This window comes from Nomascus leucogenys, chromosome 6 (genome assembly GCF_006542625.1).
Source record: "Nomascus leucogenys isolate Asia chromosome 6, Asia_NLE_v1, whole genome shotgun sequence".
Lineage (NCBI taxonomy): Eukaryota > Metazoa > Chordata > Mammalia > Primates > Hylobatidae > Nomascus > Nomascus leucogenys.
Genome location: NC_044386.1, coordinates 64,296,097 through 64,312,262, shown reverse-complemented (window position 1 = coordinate 64,312,262; position 16,166 = coordinate 64,296,097). Strand labels below are relative to the sequence as shown.

The following is a 16,166-nucleotide window of genomic DNA, read 5'->3' as shown; positions in this document are numbered from 1 at the left end:
ATCATAATTCCCTTCAGCTTACTGCAATACATTGTTAATAATTGGTTCATCAAGGTTACTGTCTTTTATTATGAAGATGCTTCAGGCATTTGGCAGTAAAGTCCCTATTCTGACAATAAGTTTCTATAGAGCAAAAGCCCTGAGAATTGTAATGTGTTCGTTCACCCCTTTTATTTCGAATGCAGTGCAAGATTGCCAATAATTCTCAGAATTGTCATCTCTGTGAGATACTAGGAAATCGGCACTCACTCAATTCTCTTTCCTTCAGTCCTCTCTCTCCAGACCAGTCCAGCTAACTGTCTTGCTTCTTTCTATCCCTGCTGCAATGATTACACAAAATTAAGAAAGCAGAAAACACAGTGGTGACTATATCAAACAGAATTTGCTAACACCCAAGTCACCAAATCCAGAAAATTTTACACATTAGGAGCACGAATCACTCTATCAACTCTGGTTTTTTGGCTCTCAACATAAATAGGAGGGGGTCCAAGAAAGGAGAAATGAAAATGAAGGGTACGGCAGAGATAGCAAGAAAGAGAAGAAAAGACCCCAAAAGAGACGGAGTCATTTAAAAAGAAAACTAAATCAGTGGAGCTAGATGTTAAAACAAGTTTAAAATAATGCTTTGCCCAGTGGCCTTAAAAGATTGCCAAAGGCTAGCAGACTTACATGGTCAGCGAGATTTGTGGAGGAGCCTGAAAGTTCTTCATGATCTGACTTGGAGCTGCCGTCTCTTTCATCAATGACGAGGTCGATGGGCATTTTCCCCTTCAAACAGCTAATGTATCGGTGGCAGAAGTTATCGCACAGTTCGTGGACCTAGAAGGAAGGTCATGGTGGAGGGTTCAGCTCATGTTGTTGTTGTTGTTGTTGTTTTGTTTCATTTTTAGAAAGGACAAATACCAGGTTGCAAGGTTACATTTGGAAAGAGCAACAGCGTGATGTCTTCCAAACTAACTCTAATTAAAGGGTGTAATAGTTGAAGGCAAGGAAACAATAGAGTAATTGTTGCAACAGATATTATTCTCCAGAGACTTCTCTGAGCAACAAGTTACAATAGAGAGAGAAAGAAATAGGACTGGAAATAACTGGGTTCAGACTGGGAGTCCAGAGAATTAAATCTGATTTGGTAATAACATTACAACATTGGAACTGGGGAGAGCATTAACGTTTGTGATTTTATAAGCTAGGGGACTCGTATGTTTTCAGGGGAAAGTAATTGAGCTGCAGAGCAACGTAAAGACACCCAGCAAGGATGATTCACTCTGCCTGCACCTAATGCAAACCCAGGGCCCAGGATGAGCTGAGCTAATAAAGATGCAAGCAGGCCGAGTGTCCAGTAACATAAATGGTTTGCTGCATTTCAAAATAATCCTGAATGCCTGAGGGGAATACTGGGGAGGAGGAGACTACTTTAAAGGCAAGGCTGTCCTGATTCACCCACCCTCTGAGCTCCTGTGTTGAGAAGCCAGTTGAAGGATGGACATGGTTACATGCTCAAAATCTCCAGGTGCTCAATCCCTCACACTAGAGGTTTGTTAAAAACATCCCAACTCAACTAGGAGAGGGAAGTGGTTTAATCAACATGGGGAGTGTTATTTCCTGCTTACCTTTTCTAACTCCAAAAGATGAAACCTTAGTACTTGTATTGCTTGTATCATCTGAAAGAAAAGTTCAGGGAATGGAGTTAGAGCTCTGTGACTCTGAGGTCCTGTCTTGGGGTTTGAAGTGGGGTGAGGATGGTGGTGAGAAAGTTGGGCTGGGGAGAAGAAAAGGGCAGGTGGCCAGGAAAAACTTAAACATTAAGAAATAGTCAGAAAAATCAAGTGATTACTGATCGTCTCTGCCTCATTGGCCACAGGGTAGGAATCTGACTCAACCTGAGCATAAGCATTAATATCTTTCCCCCTGATGTTCACTGTGCTATTTGTAAGACTGCTTTCCTCGGGCCAGGCCTTTTTTCTCCTCTTAGTCCTCTTTAAACATCCCCTCCCTCGACCTCAGGACAACTTTTTTTTTTTTTTTCTTAAAAAGAAAAAAAAAGGTCGCTTCTCAGGATAGAAAAAGCTTTTTAGAACAGCATACCCAGCGAAATCCTCCCTCACTAAAGAAGGAAATACTCAAGATGAATGCTGAGGCAAGGCCTTTGAAAGCGGATTTAAGTACTTTTAATATTGAAATCGTGCAAATTAGCAAAAGAATCGCACCTAAAAGTGGCCTGCGCTGGCCTGCCCCTCACTGCCCCCCAGCCCCCACCCCCAGCCCGCCCTCAGCCGTGCCAGTGGTTACATCCTTCGGGTTAGCCGCCCGGGGCTCGGCCGCCTGCCCCGGCAAACAGAGGAAATAACTCACTTCTCGCAGTTTACTCCTGGGGCCGAGACCTGGGAAACATTTGCTAGCGCTCTCGGCGCTGGGTCTCCCGTTTCGGCCTCCCTGGGCTTCGCTCCCCACCGCGTTCATCCTGCTCCTCGCTCGCCAGCTCCCGTGCGGGGGCTCTAAGCTGCTCCCTTCCTCCCTCTCTCCCTAGAGCTCCAAAAGAGGGTTCTGTTCTAAATCCCCAGAGCTCCAGCAGAAAGTGGGTGCTTCTGGGCATGGGAGACGGCAAAGGCTGGGGAAAAACAAGGAACAGAGAGCCTTACCAAATTGTCCAGCTCTGGATTTGAGGAAAAAAGTGGCTTTTCGGCGCGAACCTGTAAGAAACAGAGTCAACTTGAACGATCACCCCATTTAAAATAAGAAAACTGAAATGTGAGAATGGGGACGGTGGAGGGCAATGGCGGATGAGAGGAAAGGGGCTTTGGCAACATACAAGAAAGAAACTGGTGCCTTAAATTAGTGGAGTCGCTGAAGAAGAATCAGGGCATTCTGGTCCTGGCCCCATTAAGGGGGACCTGGTACGACTAAGCTGTAGCCAGGAACTCAGGGTCGTTCTCAGGGCCCCGAGTTCCATATCCAGCCGTCCAAGAGGCTGTGGCTCTCCACTGCTGCCTGGGACCGCTCGGAGAGGCGCCCAGCTTCCTTGCCTCCCGGGCACTCCCGTGTCCCTCACAGCCCCTCTCCCCAATTCTTGTTCAAGTAGCTGGAGGCGGGGGAAAAAGGCCAAGCCCCAGATTAGGAGCAGGTCAACTTTAATTCGAGGGTCGAGCCCCTGTATTCCTGCTGGGGGGGAAAACAAACACCCATATTTATCTCCACTTCCAATTCGCCCCCAGGCTCAGGGATGGGGAGGAGGCGTAGAGAGCGGACTGGGCCAGAGGAACAGATAGGGTGTCCCTGGCCTTTCCTCCTTTCAAGTAAAGCTCCGAGGAAAGGGGAGGGGTAGTGAGGGACTGCCCGAAGTTGAGTGGATCAAGAAGGCTGGACCTGCTTGGCGAAGACCGCGATGTCCTCGTTGAAGGAGTCGGAGGAGCAGACGTCTCCACCAGCCACTCCAGGTTCCCGGGGAGTGCAGGTCGCCAGCTCGCACTTCTCAAAGACCAGAGCTAACAGAGGAAACAACGGGTGCCTAACGGGCAGCGCCACGCAGAGACACACACACAGAGACGGGGTGCAGAGGGGAAGGAGCAAGAACTGTAATCAACAAGTTTGGAGGGTGTGGAGTCCTTCTTTAATACAACAGGCACGCACCACACTTTACAACCCTTCCTCCATCAGCCGAGCCTAAGCCAGAAACAGAAAGGGAAAAGGGCCTGGCCCTCTCCCGCAGCTCAGAGGTCCCTCAGATCTGGCCAGAGAAGCCCCCGGCCACTGCAGCCCGACAAATAAAAACAGCCTCAGTTGGAACGTAATGAAACATCCGAGACGCTCAGGCAGTCTGGAGCCCGAGTCGATTCTGATCCACTCCCCACACTACGGAGGCCGCCGAACCAACCCCTGAGACCCAGCCCTGACCTCCCAAGAAAGGAACACTGTTTGAAATAAAAAAAAAAATAGTTTTAACTCTGCATTTTAATGGGCGTTTCAGACGAGGCCAAAGGCTTCACCTACATACACACCGCAGTGACACTTCCTAAATACAAGAGAATGGTCTTCTAATCTCTTCACCCCCCTTGCCTTATAAACTTGTTTGCTCCACTTCTACTAAAGCCACAGTGTGGGGGCCAAAATAATAGGAAGGTTACACGCTGGAGAGCTTCCTTCCAAAGACCACATTTCTCCCAGCGTTGCAGCGGACAAAAATAAATAAATCGCGTTTTAAAACTTGTAAGTGTGCGTGCGCGTATGCCCTTTGTGTTCCTCCGGGCGGCTTAGCCACACTTCGGGATGCTTGCGGCCTCTGGCTTGGGGCTCAGTTGCTGTTTACCCACTGTCCCCTCCCCTCGGCATCCCGTCGCTTTGCCCACCTACCCTCTGCCGGAAGAGCTCGTGTGGTACACGTTAGGATCGTGCATCCCACCCCTCGCCAAGTGCTCTCAGAATATAAAATAATTTCCAGCCATCTTCCTTACTCCCCGTAGGAGCGGCTCCAAGCAAGCAACAGTCCCTTCCACCTCGCTGCACTTCAAGGTCTGCCCCCTTTATTTACAGAGAATTAAGAAGTGGGTGATTAGGACTTCCTGGCCGACAGAAGCAGCCCTGATCCCAGCTCAAGCTGCTTTTAGTGACTCCCAGACCCTCAGTAGGAAACAGAAGGAAGAAAAATAAAAAATAAAAAAACCCCAAAGTTGCTTCTCATCGGCAGGAAACTTTCTCCTTCGTCAAGGCCTCTGTTAGGGGACCTGAAACCAGCAGTCCTGCGTCCTTTGGCCAGGAATCCTGTCCTCGGGGAGAAGGCCCCGGCAAGATTCTGGGGACTCAGTCACTCCAGGCTGTGGGGTCCGGAGTGGTCGGGCTGTGGGAGCGAAAGAGCCTAGTTCTTCGGGGCTTTGACTCCAGGGGCAGAAGAGCAGGCCCCCTCCACGGTCCTTTCCTAAGGCAAGCGGCGCCCGCCCCCCACCATGCAGAAAGAACTCCCCACTTAGTGGTCCACCTTCCCACCCCCACAGAGACAAACACACACTCTCATTCACACTCACACACAGTAAGCTGGGTCCGGGGGGTCGGTTTACCCATAGATCGCGTCCTTGTCCCGTTTCAAGGCGTCGTTGACAGCGGATCCCATACTGGCCGGCATGACATTGGGGTGCGGGGCGTGCGCGCCGTAGTGCTGTGTGGCGTGGAGCGGCGGCCCGTGGTTCAGGTGGTGAACCGGGGGGATCGGCCGCGGCGCGTGAGGGTCTCCGTACATGGAAGCGGGAACCCCTACTCCGTCCATCCCGCCGTAATGGGGCAGCTCATCGTACTGTCAGAACCCGGGAAGGGGGAGGAGGCGCAGGAGGTGAGGGAGAACAGAGGAGGGGGGTGGAAAGGGAAAAAGAGCAGGGAGAAGAGGGCGAACAGAAAAGAGGGGAAGGGATAAAGATGAGAGAGAGAGAGAGAGGGAGGGAGAGAGGTAAGAAAGGAGGAGGAGGAGGAGAGAGAGAGAGGGGGAGAGAGAGAGAGAGAGAGAGAGAGAGAGAGAGAGAGAGAGAGAAAATAAAAATAAAAACAAAGTCAGAAAGGAGAAAAGTACCGAGCACAAGTTGAGCACACAGAAACCAAACCAGCCAAAACAACGAAGTTAAAAGTTGTGAGGAAAAAATGTTATTAAATTTAAAAATGAAAAAGCATGAACCAAGAGCAACGTTTAGAGAAGGAAGAGGAGGCGGCGAGGCCGGGGATTTGAGGGGGCGCCGGGAGGCCCCGCTCCCGCCGGAGGCAACAGAACCGTAGCGAGCCAACGGAGGGAGAAGTGGAGTTAGTGTGAGGAGGAAGCCCCGGATCCCACCCCTAACCCCCCTTCGCCTCCTCCGAGGATCCAATAAATCAAAAGGCGAAATGAAACAAAATAAAGAGAAGAAAAACGCTAATAATCAGCACGAGAACGCCGAGGACTAGGAAAGACTAGGGCCAGTGCCTCCCCGGGGGCAGGGAGCGGAGGGTGGGGGGGGCGAATAACGTGAAAGTTACCAGAAACATTATTTAGCAGCGGATTCCCTGCGTCCTTGTCAATTTCAGAGACAAAACAAGCAGCCCAGGCTAGTAGTCTAGGCGGCGGCGCAGCGGCTGCGGCAGCGCGGCCCCAGCGGCGGCCCCGGCGGCGGCTCCTACGCAGCCCGTGCCCGCCCCGAGCCGCGCGAGCAGCGGCGGCAGCGGCGGCAGCGGCGCAGCAGCGGCAGCAGGAGAACCGGGGGAATCGCGCTGCTGGGGTAAAAGCTGGAGCGAGGCGAAAGCGTGTAACGATTGCACACGCACACACACACACCACTCACACGCACTCGCCGCCCGCCCGCTCGCACAGCGCTGGAACACGCGCGCCCAGACACGCACACACGCACGCACACACACTCGCACACACGCAGAGGCACGGGAGGGAAAGAAGCCGATGAATAATTTTGCTATTTTTTAAAATACTGGCCGCCATCATCAAACAGCGAGCAGCAGCAGAAGCGTTGAAGGGAGAGGAGGCATCGGGACAGGCCCCTCTTAGGAGAGGATTTATATCTAGGTAAGTGTTGGAGATTTAAACCTACCCTTTGCGCCATCAGTCTGCGCTCCAATAAACTCCTGGATGTGTCGTATATTTAATATCCCAGTCCGGATAAGAAAGTGATCTAGGCTGAAGATTCCTTTTTTTTTTTTCCAAACCAAAGAGACTTCTCCCAATTCTCCAATATGTTATTTTTTAGGGGGGAAAAAAAGCCCAGTCTAGACAACGAAGAGTTTTTTTTTTCTGTGATATTTCTTCTTTTTCTCTTTTTTCCTCTTCTTCCTCCTCCTCCTGATCTTCCTCCTCCTCCTCCACCTCCTCCTCCTCCCCCCTCCCCTCCTCCTCCTCTTCGGTCCTCCTTTCTCCCTCTTTCTCTTCTCTTCCCCTCAGTTGGAAAAAAAAAAAAAAAGAAAGAAAAGAAAAAGAAGAAAAAGAAGAAAAAAATTGTCAAGCCCCCGAACTGAAGGTTACGAGCGGCCCGTCAGCAGCCCACATGTAACCGAACTGTCGTGTTTCATGGCTTTTTGCCACTCCAGCTGTCAATCAAAGCCCGGAATGTCAAGGTAGTGAATGAATGATGGTTGATGATGATGAAGAGGAGGAATCTTTCAGACCCGTTTTTTTCTTCCAGTAAAACTCCGCGAGGGGTTTCTGCTTCTTGAATTTTTTCCTCCCCCCTCCCCCCTTTTTTAGCTTTGCCCCCGCGGTATCTATAATACGATCCTCTCTCTTTAAAGTATTGTTCAAAGAAAGCAGTGAGAAAAATCAAGAAAAAAAATGAATAGTTTGCAAAAATTGGACTTCCTCCCCCCCTTTCCTGGTAGGTATTTTGTCTCTCCCTCTCTCTCTTTCTCGCTCGCTCGCTCGCTCTCACTCGCGCTCGCTCTCTCTCGCTCTCTTTCTCTCTCTGGGAGATGAGTGAGTGTCAGTAGGTGTTGGCAGGTTGGCTGCTGCCTGGCTTATTGAAGAGCCTCAGTTTGGCGGCGCGGGTCGGCGGCGGGAGAACGAAATGACGGAACCCGGAAGTCGTGGTGGCCATAGCCCGTCGTACGGCGGAGACACATCCCGGGAGTGGGGAGCGGGAGCGAGGAGGAGCGCGCCGCGCCGAGCCTCTGATATGCAACGAGAGCGATCGGACAGCCCCGGCTGGGGGGGCGGGGGGCGGGAGGGGGAGGGGAGGCTCCAGTCGGGCGGACCCGAGCAAATCAGCGAGCCTGCTCCTTCACGGGGATGGGGGACGGCGGGGTGGAGGAAGGGGAGAGTGTGTCTGTGTGTGTGAGTGTGTGTGTATGTGTGTGCGTGCGCGCGTGTGTTGTGCGCGCGCGCGCGCGAACAGGGAAAGAGGGAGAGGGGGAGAGAGAGAAGAGGACAGGGAGAGCGCAGAGAGGAAAACTGCAGAAAACCACAGGGAAAGTACGGTACCGCCTCAGATCTTTTCATTTTTTTAAAAAAACTTACTTCTAGTTCATTTTCCCATCACTCCCGGCTCCTGCCTAACTGGGTCTTGTCGGGGACGTTTGGCATGGCGCTCTAGCTTTTGTTCCTTTTAATTCCGCGGCCTCCCTCTCCTCTGCCCGCCGATTACAGCACCCGAAGGCTTCCTGCTAACGTCCAAGGGCAGCAAGCTCTGCAGACGGTACCACTGCCGGGCTAAATTTTTTATTAAGTGGCACTTTCTTTTCTGCGCAGATCCAGCAACCTTGTCAATACTCATTTTTCTCCAGGACCAGAAGAGACCAGCTTAACTCAGAGCACACTCCCTCCAAGCGGTGCGGACAAGGGGCCACCCCGAGAGTCTTTGGGGGCCGCGGCGGAATCGGGAGGGAGGAAGTGAGGAGGCAGTCATCTGGGTCCGATGTAGCCAAGGGCGTGTGTGTGTGTGTGTGTGTGTGTGTGTGTGTGCGCGTGCGCCCGTGCGCGCGCGCGCGCGACTAGTGTGCGTCTCCAAAGTGGATCTCACTCAGAGCTGGGAAGCACAGGAGGAAAAGATGGAGAGAGAGGGGGAGAAAGAAGTTGCCGGGCGAGGAGGAGTGGCCGGCGCTCACAGCCCAGCTTTGTTGTGGTCGCCCGAGGCGCAGCGGCGGGCCGCGGTAACGCCTGCTAATGGCTGTGTTAATTACACAGGGGCGATTTCGCGGGGTCAGGGAGATGGGGCCAGCTCCGAAAGAACTTTTCCAAAAAGGAAAAGGAAAGGAAGGGAACTACCCCATACCGTTTGGGTGGAAACTAGTTGTGGCCGGTGCCTTGCCCTCCCTGGCCCAAGCTGCACCAGGCTTCACCTCTGCGCAGCTGGTTTCCCGGCGGCCGCGCGTCAATCACTACGAGCCCGGAGTTGGGGGCGGAGCCACGGTCACCCCGCGCAAGCCTTGCAGCCCAGTAGCCCCCGCTGCCCCTCGGCCCCTTGTGGCGTGGCCGGGCCCGGACAGGCGCTGGAAGCGCGCCCTCTCCCCAACTTCTCGCTCTCGCCCTCCCAGTCCCTGGCTCAGAGAGTGGAAAGCGGACTGTTGTTCTCCAGCAGCCGCACCCGTCCCCAACTTTGAACCTATTCTGGGAAGTGGAGAGTAGAGTGTCCTCTGCGCGCCGCGTCTATCCGACATTCCCGCGGAGGGAGGGTGGGGTGGGGGAGGTTGATTAGAGAGAATAAAGTACTCTGTGTGTGTGTGTGTGTGTGTGTGTGTGTGTGTGTGTGTGTGTGTGTGAGAGAGAGAGAGAGAGAGAGAGCGGGGAGGAGGGCGGGTGGGAGGGCTCTGTTTTTTGGCCCCCTTTCCATGTTCCCTGTTTCACTGTAAGCTTTCGAGCAACAGAAACTAGGCTAAGATTGCAGCCTGCAGAGACTCCAAGCGGAGTCGGAGAAATTTGGCCTCGTTTTAATAGGGCTGAGGAATGAACTCCGGAGGTCAATAAAGCCCTCCAAAAATGATGAATGATTGAGCACCTGTGATGATGATAGTGATTACCAGAGCAATTAAACAGTTTGATTAAATGAGCCATCATAACAATGATGTCTGCGGGAAATCGGCCCTCACATATAAAGAAAGATAGTGCGAAGGGGCTGGCAGAGGCGCGGATAGCGCGCTGCCAGGGAAAGGGGCTGTGGGCCGCGAGGTTTCTGCCCAATGGCCGGAGCAGGGACGGCCGGACTCTCGGAGCTTCAGGGAGGAGAGTGTAGCCCAGGTTTTCAGCCACTCTTTTTTGCCCGGCTTCAAGCCTGCTAGAGCCGACGGGTAGGAAATCTGAAGGTTGGGGGGAGGGTACTTCCTCCACGTCCTCTTTTTTTTTCCTAGAAGAACTCCAAGATTAAAAGTATCCTTATTTGTTGCTGAGTTGCTCGTCGACATTTAAGAGAAGGTGAGTAAAAAAGAAAAGAAGATGAAAGAGAAAAGAAAAAGTTGGTCTCCAGAATTTTATTTCAATCGACAGTTACGCGAATTCAGTTTAGCCGGGACCGGGAGGTTTGAGAGGGCGGCGGGGTGAGGAGGGGAAAACAACAACAGTCTGCTCTCGCTGCGGAGCCTTTTCGACTTTGCGAAGCTGCTGATGTTGGTGGGTCCAAGTTCCCGGTGCAGCGCCGCTGGCTGAGAAGTTTGTACTCAGTTTTTACTCTTCTAATTATTCTTAAATTCAATTTGACAATTTAAGTTTATCGTCGCCAATAGGATTATTGTTGTTTTAAATGTCTTGTTCAATAAGTGCCAGTTACGTTTCTTTTTAAAAGAAACTCCTCAGTGTCCTTGATAAACCTTTTTTTGTTAAGATGAACTTCATGTGGAACCTCTGCCTTGCAGGGTTTAAACATTCAACATTGCTACCTTCTGTTTCTTTTTCTGTTTTTATAGTGATACTGTAAAGTGAGTTAGCATCTCTATAGCTTTCATTTAGAAAAACTTAAGTCGCATTTTTAGAAAAATATTCCTTCCCTGGCAGTGTGAGTAAAAACAATTCAGACAGATTGATGATTTCTATATTTTCTTTTCTTTCTTTCTCTTCTTTTTCTTTTCTTTTCTTTCATTCTTTCTTTTCTTTTCTTTTCTTTTTTTTTTTTTTGAGAGGGAGTCTCGCTCTGTCGCCCAGGCTGGAGTGCAATGGCGCGATCTCGGCTCACTGCAACCTCCGCCTCCCGGGTTCAAGCGATTCTCCTGCCTCAGCCTCTTGAGTAGCTGGGATTACAGGCGCGCGCCACCACGCCCGGCTAATTTTTTGTGTCTTTAGTAGAGACGGGGGTTTCACCATATTGGCCAGGCTGGTCTCGAACTCCTGACCTCGTGATCCACCCGCCTCGGACTCTCAAAGTGCTCGAATTACAGGCATGAGCCATCGAACCCGGCCGATTTCTATATTTTCAAAAATTGTAAGCTAATAATGAGTTGATTATCTGGTGATAATCTTGGGTTTTACAAAAAAAGAAAAGTTTACACTTTATTTTCATGTGTTTTTATCAGATGCAGAAGGCATTTTTAACCTTAACGCCTTTCTCTCTCTCTCTCTCTTTCATATTCTTAACTTCTTTTGCATTTTATTGAATACATTAAAGCAAACAACAGGGACAATATGGTTAGGTGTAGGAGGGAGAGAGAAATATGACATTTTAAGATATTGTCAAAAAGTCATATTTAACTTCAACGACTTTTAGTTAAAAAAGTGTGAGAGTGTTAAAAGTGCATTCCTACTGGAGGAAATCTATGTCTTTTTAAAATTTGCCAGTTGTCTCAGGGGAAAACCCAGGATTTCTTTGAACGAAAGAGATCTTACTGATCTAGTTGCATGTCACTTATGAAACTGTTTAAAATAGCAGTCCTGGTGTAGTGGATTACACATGAGGAGATCAAGTTGGAGTCGATTCAAGGTATTGGTTCTTGGTCAGTCTGATGAATTCAAAAGACTATTACCTTTAATCAGCAACTTGCTGGTGTTTTATTAATCGAGCTGAAAAAGGCTCATCTAACATTTAAGAATTTCCTGGTTTCCCTCATCCCCAATTTTCCAGTCCAATAGAAGCGATTCCAAAGGAGTAGGGTACCCTCACTTTCTGATTTCCATCCTGGTGGCATTTTGCTAATGCCCCATTGTCAGCGTTGGCACTCCCACCCAGGATTCCGGGCTCATCTGCTCTCCCACATTTGGGGTGAAAGGAAAGTAGGTGGGGCAGGCCCAGGAGACAGGCACGAAATGGGGGTCGCAGGAGGTGGCACACACCTCCGTCAACAGTCAGCTCCTTCTGCCCAGGCTGGAAATGGTTTTAACAGGCGGTAAAATTTCATCTTGCGGTGTCAAATTGGGGTCATTTTGGGGTTAGAGTTCTCAGTGTCCGAGAGGAGCTGTCCAGCTGCGTGGGGACTCATTAACTGCAAAAGATCTGTTTCAGTAAAAACAATTCAAAGACAATCAGAAGGCTAAAGATCCTCTACAAATCGCATTTTACAAGTGCCCCAGAACAAATATGGATGGTGAAACCTATTTCTTCAGAATCCCAAATCAGCTACTTAGCTCTGGAGTGGGGGTGGGGGTACTGCATAAAAAAGAGGTGAAAAGGAGGGGACCAAGCGGGTGGGGACCAATGGAAGGGGGAATCGGGCCTCTCAAATTTAAGAGTCTGTTTTTAATCACCTCTTTCTTATTGAAGCAACCCCAAGACTTCTGAAAACTGCTACTTTTCTATTTTTCCTTTTCTTTTTTTGAGCCAACATGGAATACTATTATAGGTAACATTTAAAATTTAAAAGGAATAATTGAATTCCACTATAGTCCCTTAATTTGAAGGGCATTGGCTTTATAGGGAGTGTTTAATTTGAACCAAGCATTTATGAACCCAGACACTAGGTGAATTTGCCCACACTCCTTAAGGAGCTGGGTAGCTGCTTATTTTTCTTTTTCTTGAAAGTTATAGCTTCTCAGCACAGATAACTTCAAATTCCTCAGAACTGCGAAGTCCAAAGTGTTAATCTGTGTATTAAAATCGCCAGGTTTAAATCCTTTTTGTCTTCTTACAACAGTTAGAACAATTGATGCCTTGCTAGAGAAGCAAATAAGTCCAACCTTAATCTTATTTGTAACTTTATTTAATGTTTTGATTTGGAATATTTTGGATTAAGCAGGTCTTTAAAAACTCTGTAAGGTTAATTTTTATTCCGGGAGGGAAGTTTTCGTTACTGGTTTTGAAAAAAGACGTGAATTATTGCTTTGATTTTCAAAAATTCCTTCAGGTAAAAGGAAAATTCAGGTTTAAAAAGAGAAACTAGATATGTGAAATGCCAGGGATTTTAGGATAAAACCAAGTCAATACTTAAAATTAAAGTATCATTTGAAAGAAATTTTATTTCTTGCATTACTGAACTGAGCAAGTAAAAGTGATCAAAAATATGTTATTCTCTCTCCATCTCTCTCTCTTTCTGGACTCCACTTCTGTCACTAGGTCTTCTCTTTCCATCCCCAGCACTTTTCTTTGGGTTCTGAATGACACAGTGACTTTTTTTTTGTAGTCTAGTTATTTTCTCCAAGCTTCTCAGAGTATTTCTAAATTGTTATTCAAGGAGTTTGATTTCAGCCCTGCAGGAACAGCCCTGAGCCCAGCATCGCTGGGACAAAGGCAGAAGGGGCTATCTTCTGCTCAAGACCTGCTGGCTGACAGTTGGAATTTTTGATATATATTTTATTTGGCGTTTCCAATAACGTGTTTGTCTCTCCCTCTCCACCCCTTACAGCCATCTATTACTTTTAAAACATCCCTTCTCCATAAACATCGGCTCATCTTTGTGAACTGTTCTTGACCTTCCCTGCAGTGTAACCAGCAGCTCTGAAAGTTGGCCTAGAAGTAATTCCACTGGCTTCCTTACCTGTTAACTTTACTCACTCTTCCTAGCTGGGATCAACAGAAGGAAGGGGACTTTTTTGTTTGCTTTTGTTGTTGTTGTTGTTGTTGGTGGTGGTGGTGGTGTTTGTTTTTGGTCCTTTGGTCCTTTTCCCACTTAAGCTTTCTATAATGATATTTTCTCCGCCTCCTCCTATTAATAACGTTTAAGCACCCCACACTTTATTTTTTAAATAAAATGGAGTAAAATTATTATACTTTTTTCCTTTTTGCCCCCTTTTTTTATTTCTCCCAATTTTAGCTGCTTCACCATCTCGCAGAAAGGATTTCAATAAGTAGCCCTCTAGCGCTATCTGGCGGGGCTCCAAACACGACGTGCGCTTGCTCTCACTGTTTCTTCCTCCTTCCCGCGCTCTCTTCTTTCCTCTCTTTCTTCCTCTCTCCTGCTTTTTCTCTCGTCTCTTCCGCTCGATTGTTTTTCTCGTTTTTTCTGTCCTCCTGCGGCCTCTTGTCTAGTTCCTACCTCTACTTCAGCGCAGGCGGCTTGGAAAGCCCCTGCCAGAGGCTAGTAACCCTCGCAACTGGGGGATGCTCTGGCGACGGAGCTCTCTTCTCTGATCCCTCCTCCCCCTTACCCAACGCGGATCACACACATCCTTTGCCTTTGATTAGCATCTTACAGTTGCTTAGCGTGCCGCTGAAGTCCCAGTGTCTCAGCTGGCGGTGGTTTGGAGGGGCTTAAAACTGCATTCATGAAGTTTGGAGGAAAGAAATCAGACACTGGAATTCAGGGCTAGTGGAGCCCAACTCAGTTTTAGGTCAGAAGGCCGAGTCTCAGTGCGAGATTGAGGAAGGGTCGGGGCTTAACAGGGGAGGTGGGGGTGGCGGGGGGGAACAGCACGGCGCGGCGCCTAGCCTGCGAGAGGGAGTCGGAGTGCGGGTGCGAGGGGTCCTCCACCGCCTCTGTCCGATCCGTACCTCACAATGGACTGCTCGAGTTTGTATCTAGGCCTGTCCAGGATTGTTTATTCCTTCAATTAATCAGCTTTATCTCTTTTCCCCCTCCCCCCGCCTCCACCAAATTTGGAGAGGAGTGGGAAAGAACTGGAAAACTCACAGGGCAAAGAGAGAAAGCCATCAGTCAGACTGCGGGAGGAGGCACGCCTGGGATGCAATACCCAACAGTCTCCTCCCTCCTTTCCTGCAATTTGCAGGTCATTGTCTTTCTTATTTGTGGCTTTTTTTTTTTTTTTCTTCAGTAGCCTGTAAACAATCAACGCCGTGTAGGGAGGTCAGAGGGGATAGGGTTGTGGGAGAGATTCGACTCAGGCTAGGTGCTTTAGATTTGGACCTGGCTGTATCCCTACTTTATTAAAATTCTCATGTGGGCGCGCGCTCTCTTCTCTCTCTCTCTCTCTCTCTCTCTTTCTCTCTCTCTCACACACACACATACACACACAGCCCGAGAGAAATTTCCAATCTTTAAGCAAATCTCTTCCATCTAGTCCTTGAAACAGAGGAAAGGACACGGGACCTGAAGGAGAGTTATGATTGAATTTTCTAAAATTTAGTTTTGACATTGCAAAGTAAAAGTGAGGACCATATTCCCAATACAGACCCAGAAGGTGGTTATTTCAGGTGAGGAGACCTCAGCCTGTGACGTCTATGATCAGCCAGACAAAGACCCCTTCCTAAATCTGAAGTCCCACCCCCACCCGTGGCAAACATGGAATACAAGGGAGGGGAAGGATGGCACAATAGTGGGTTCTGTTTTCCAAGAACTGCCCCCCACCTCCATTGCTGAAGGAAAAAAAGCACGGTTCGGGTGTAATTAATTGGGGACGGTTATTAGGTCATCATTAGCCAAGGTACAAATAATTGCAGCACAATTTTACTTAAAATTGACCAGCCCCAGAGTGATAGATCGATTTGGAGTATAAAAATGATGTATCAAAACATCAATGTCGATTATTTGAAATATTGTAGTCGAATTTTTTTTATTGCTTCATCAGTTAAGTGTCTGAAAATGCAGTGTTCAAACATATATTTATGTTGTCAATACTGTCAGAACTGTCAGTTTTACTATACCGGATTTGTACTATATTTCAAATATGCTCATTTACATAAAATGCCCACCCTAGGATTCCCCCCCTACACCCACCCCATCTCTGGAAAATCCATGTCAGTTTCTTCAAAGGATTCAGCTATCTTTGCCTAAGCTAAAGTGTGCACTACCTCTTTTACTCAATTTTCCACATCGGATTACATGTCTTTTTCACCATCTCTAACTTTCAAAGAGATCCTTCTTCCTTTCTCCCCAGTTCTGCCTACTCTAACCTCTTCTTCAAAATAGTACTGAGGCACTTGGAAAGCTTCGAATTTGAATATCCATATCCCAGCTCCAAATATACCATTGGGGTAAAAAAAACGGAAAAACCGGACTTGAGTGTACTTGGCCGCACTCGGGTAAACCAGGCTCCACCAGGTAGACATTCTCATACCGTCAGGTCCATCATCAAATTACCTGGCAGATTGAAATCTTCCAGGGAAAATGAATTTGGAAATGTAAACATCTTTTCTTTCTTTTTACTTAAAAGCCTCGATGGTAGAAAAAGAAATAATACTTATAAATGATCGGCACGTTTTAACTTTAAAAGCTTTTGAACTCAAGCGAAAGACACAAGTTGGAAACAGAATTGACAGTTTTAATTCTACCCATTTTTACCTGGCACATCAGATCAGAGGCAATCATTTATTTTGTGGGGTGTGGAGGGGAAAGGGATAGAAAGCGGATAGAAAGCTAGAATCCACTGAAGTCCCTGTCCTAAAAATCTCAGAGAAATTGAAGACTTA

The 16,166-nt window shown here is 48.4% G+C and overlaps 1 protein-coding gene across 7 annotated transcripts in view; it reads right to left on the bottom strand.

Annotated features, from left to right (window-relative positions):
- The window catches only part of MEIS2 (Meis homeobox 2), a 210,231-nt gene extending 202,598 nt beyond the window's left edge, over positions 1–7,633 (bottom strand). For 4 of the 7 annotated variants that reach the window (XM_003272806.4, XM_003272807.4, XM_003272808.4 and 1 more), the window contains exons 1-6: positions 6,552–7,633; positions 5,049–5,281; positions 3,364–3,505; positions 2,640–2,690; positions 1,611–1,661; positions 670–819 (exon numbers count right to left, since the gene is read on the bottom strand). In XM_003272806.4, coding sequence (XP_003272854.1) covers positions 670–819; positions 1,611–1,661; positions 2,640–2,690; positions 3,364–3,505; positions 5,049–5,281; positions 6,552–6,563 — 639 coding nt within the window. In that variant the 5' untranslated portion in view covers positions 6,564–7,633. Of the gene's footprint in view, positions 1–669; positions 820–1,610; positions 1,662–2,639; positions 2,691–3,363; positions 3,506–5,048; positions 5,282–5,988; positions 6,289–6,551 lie in introns of those variants that run through there. The other 3 variants (XM_030814343.1, XM_030814342.1, XM_030814341.1) reach the window with 1 other exon arrangement.
- Positions 7,634–16,166: the final 8,533 nt, after the last annotated feature.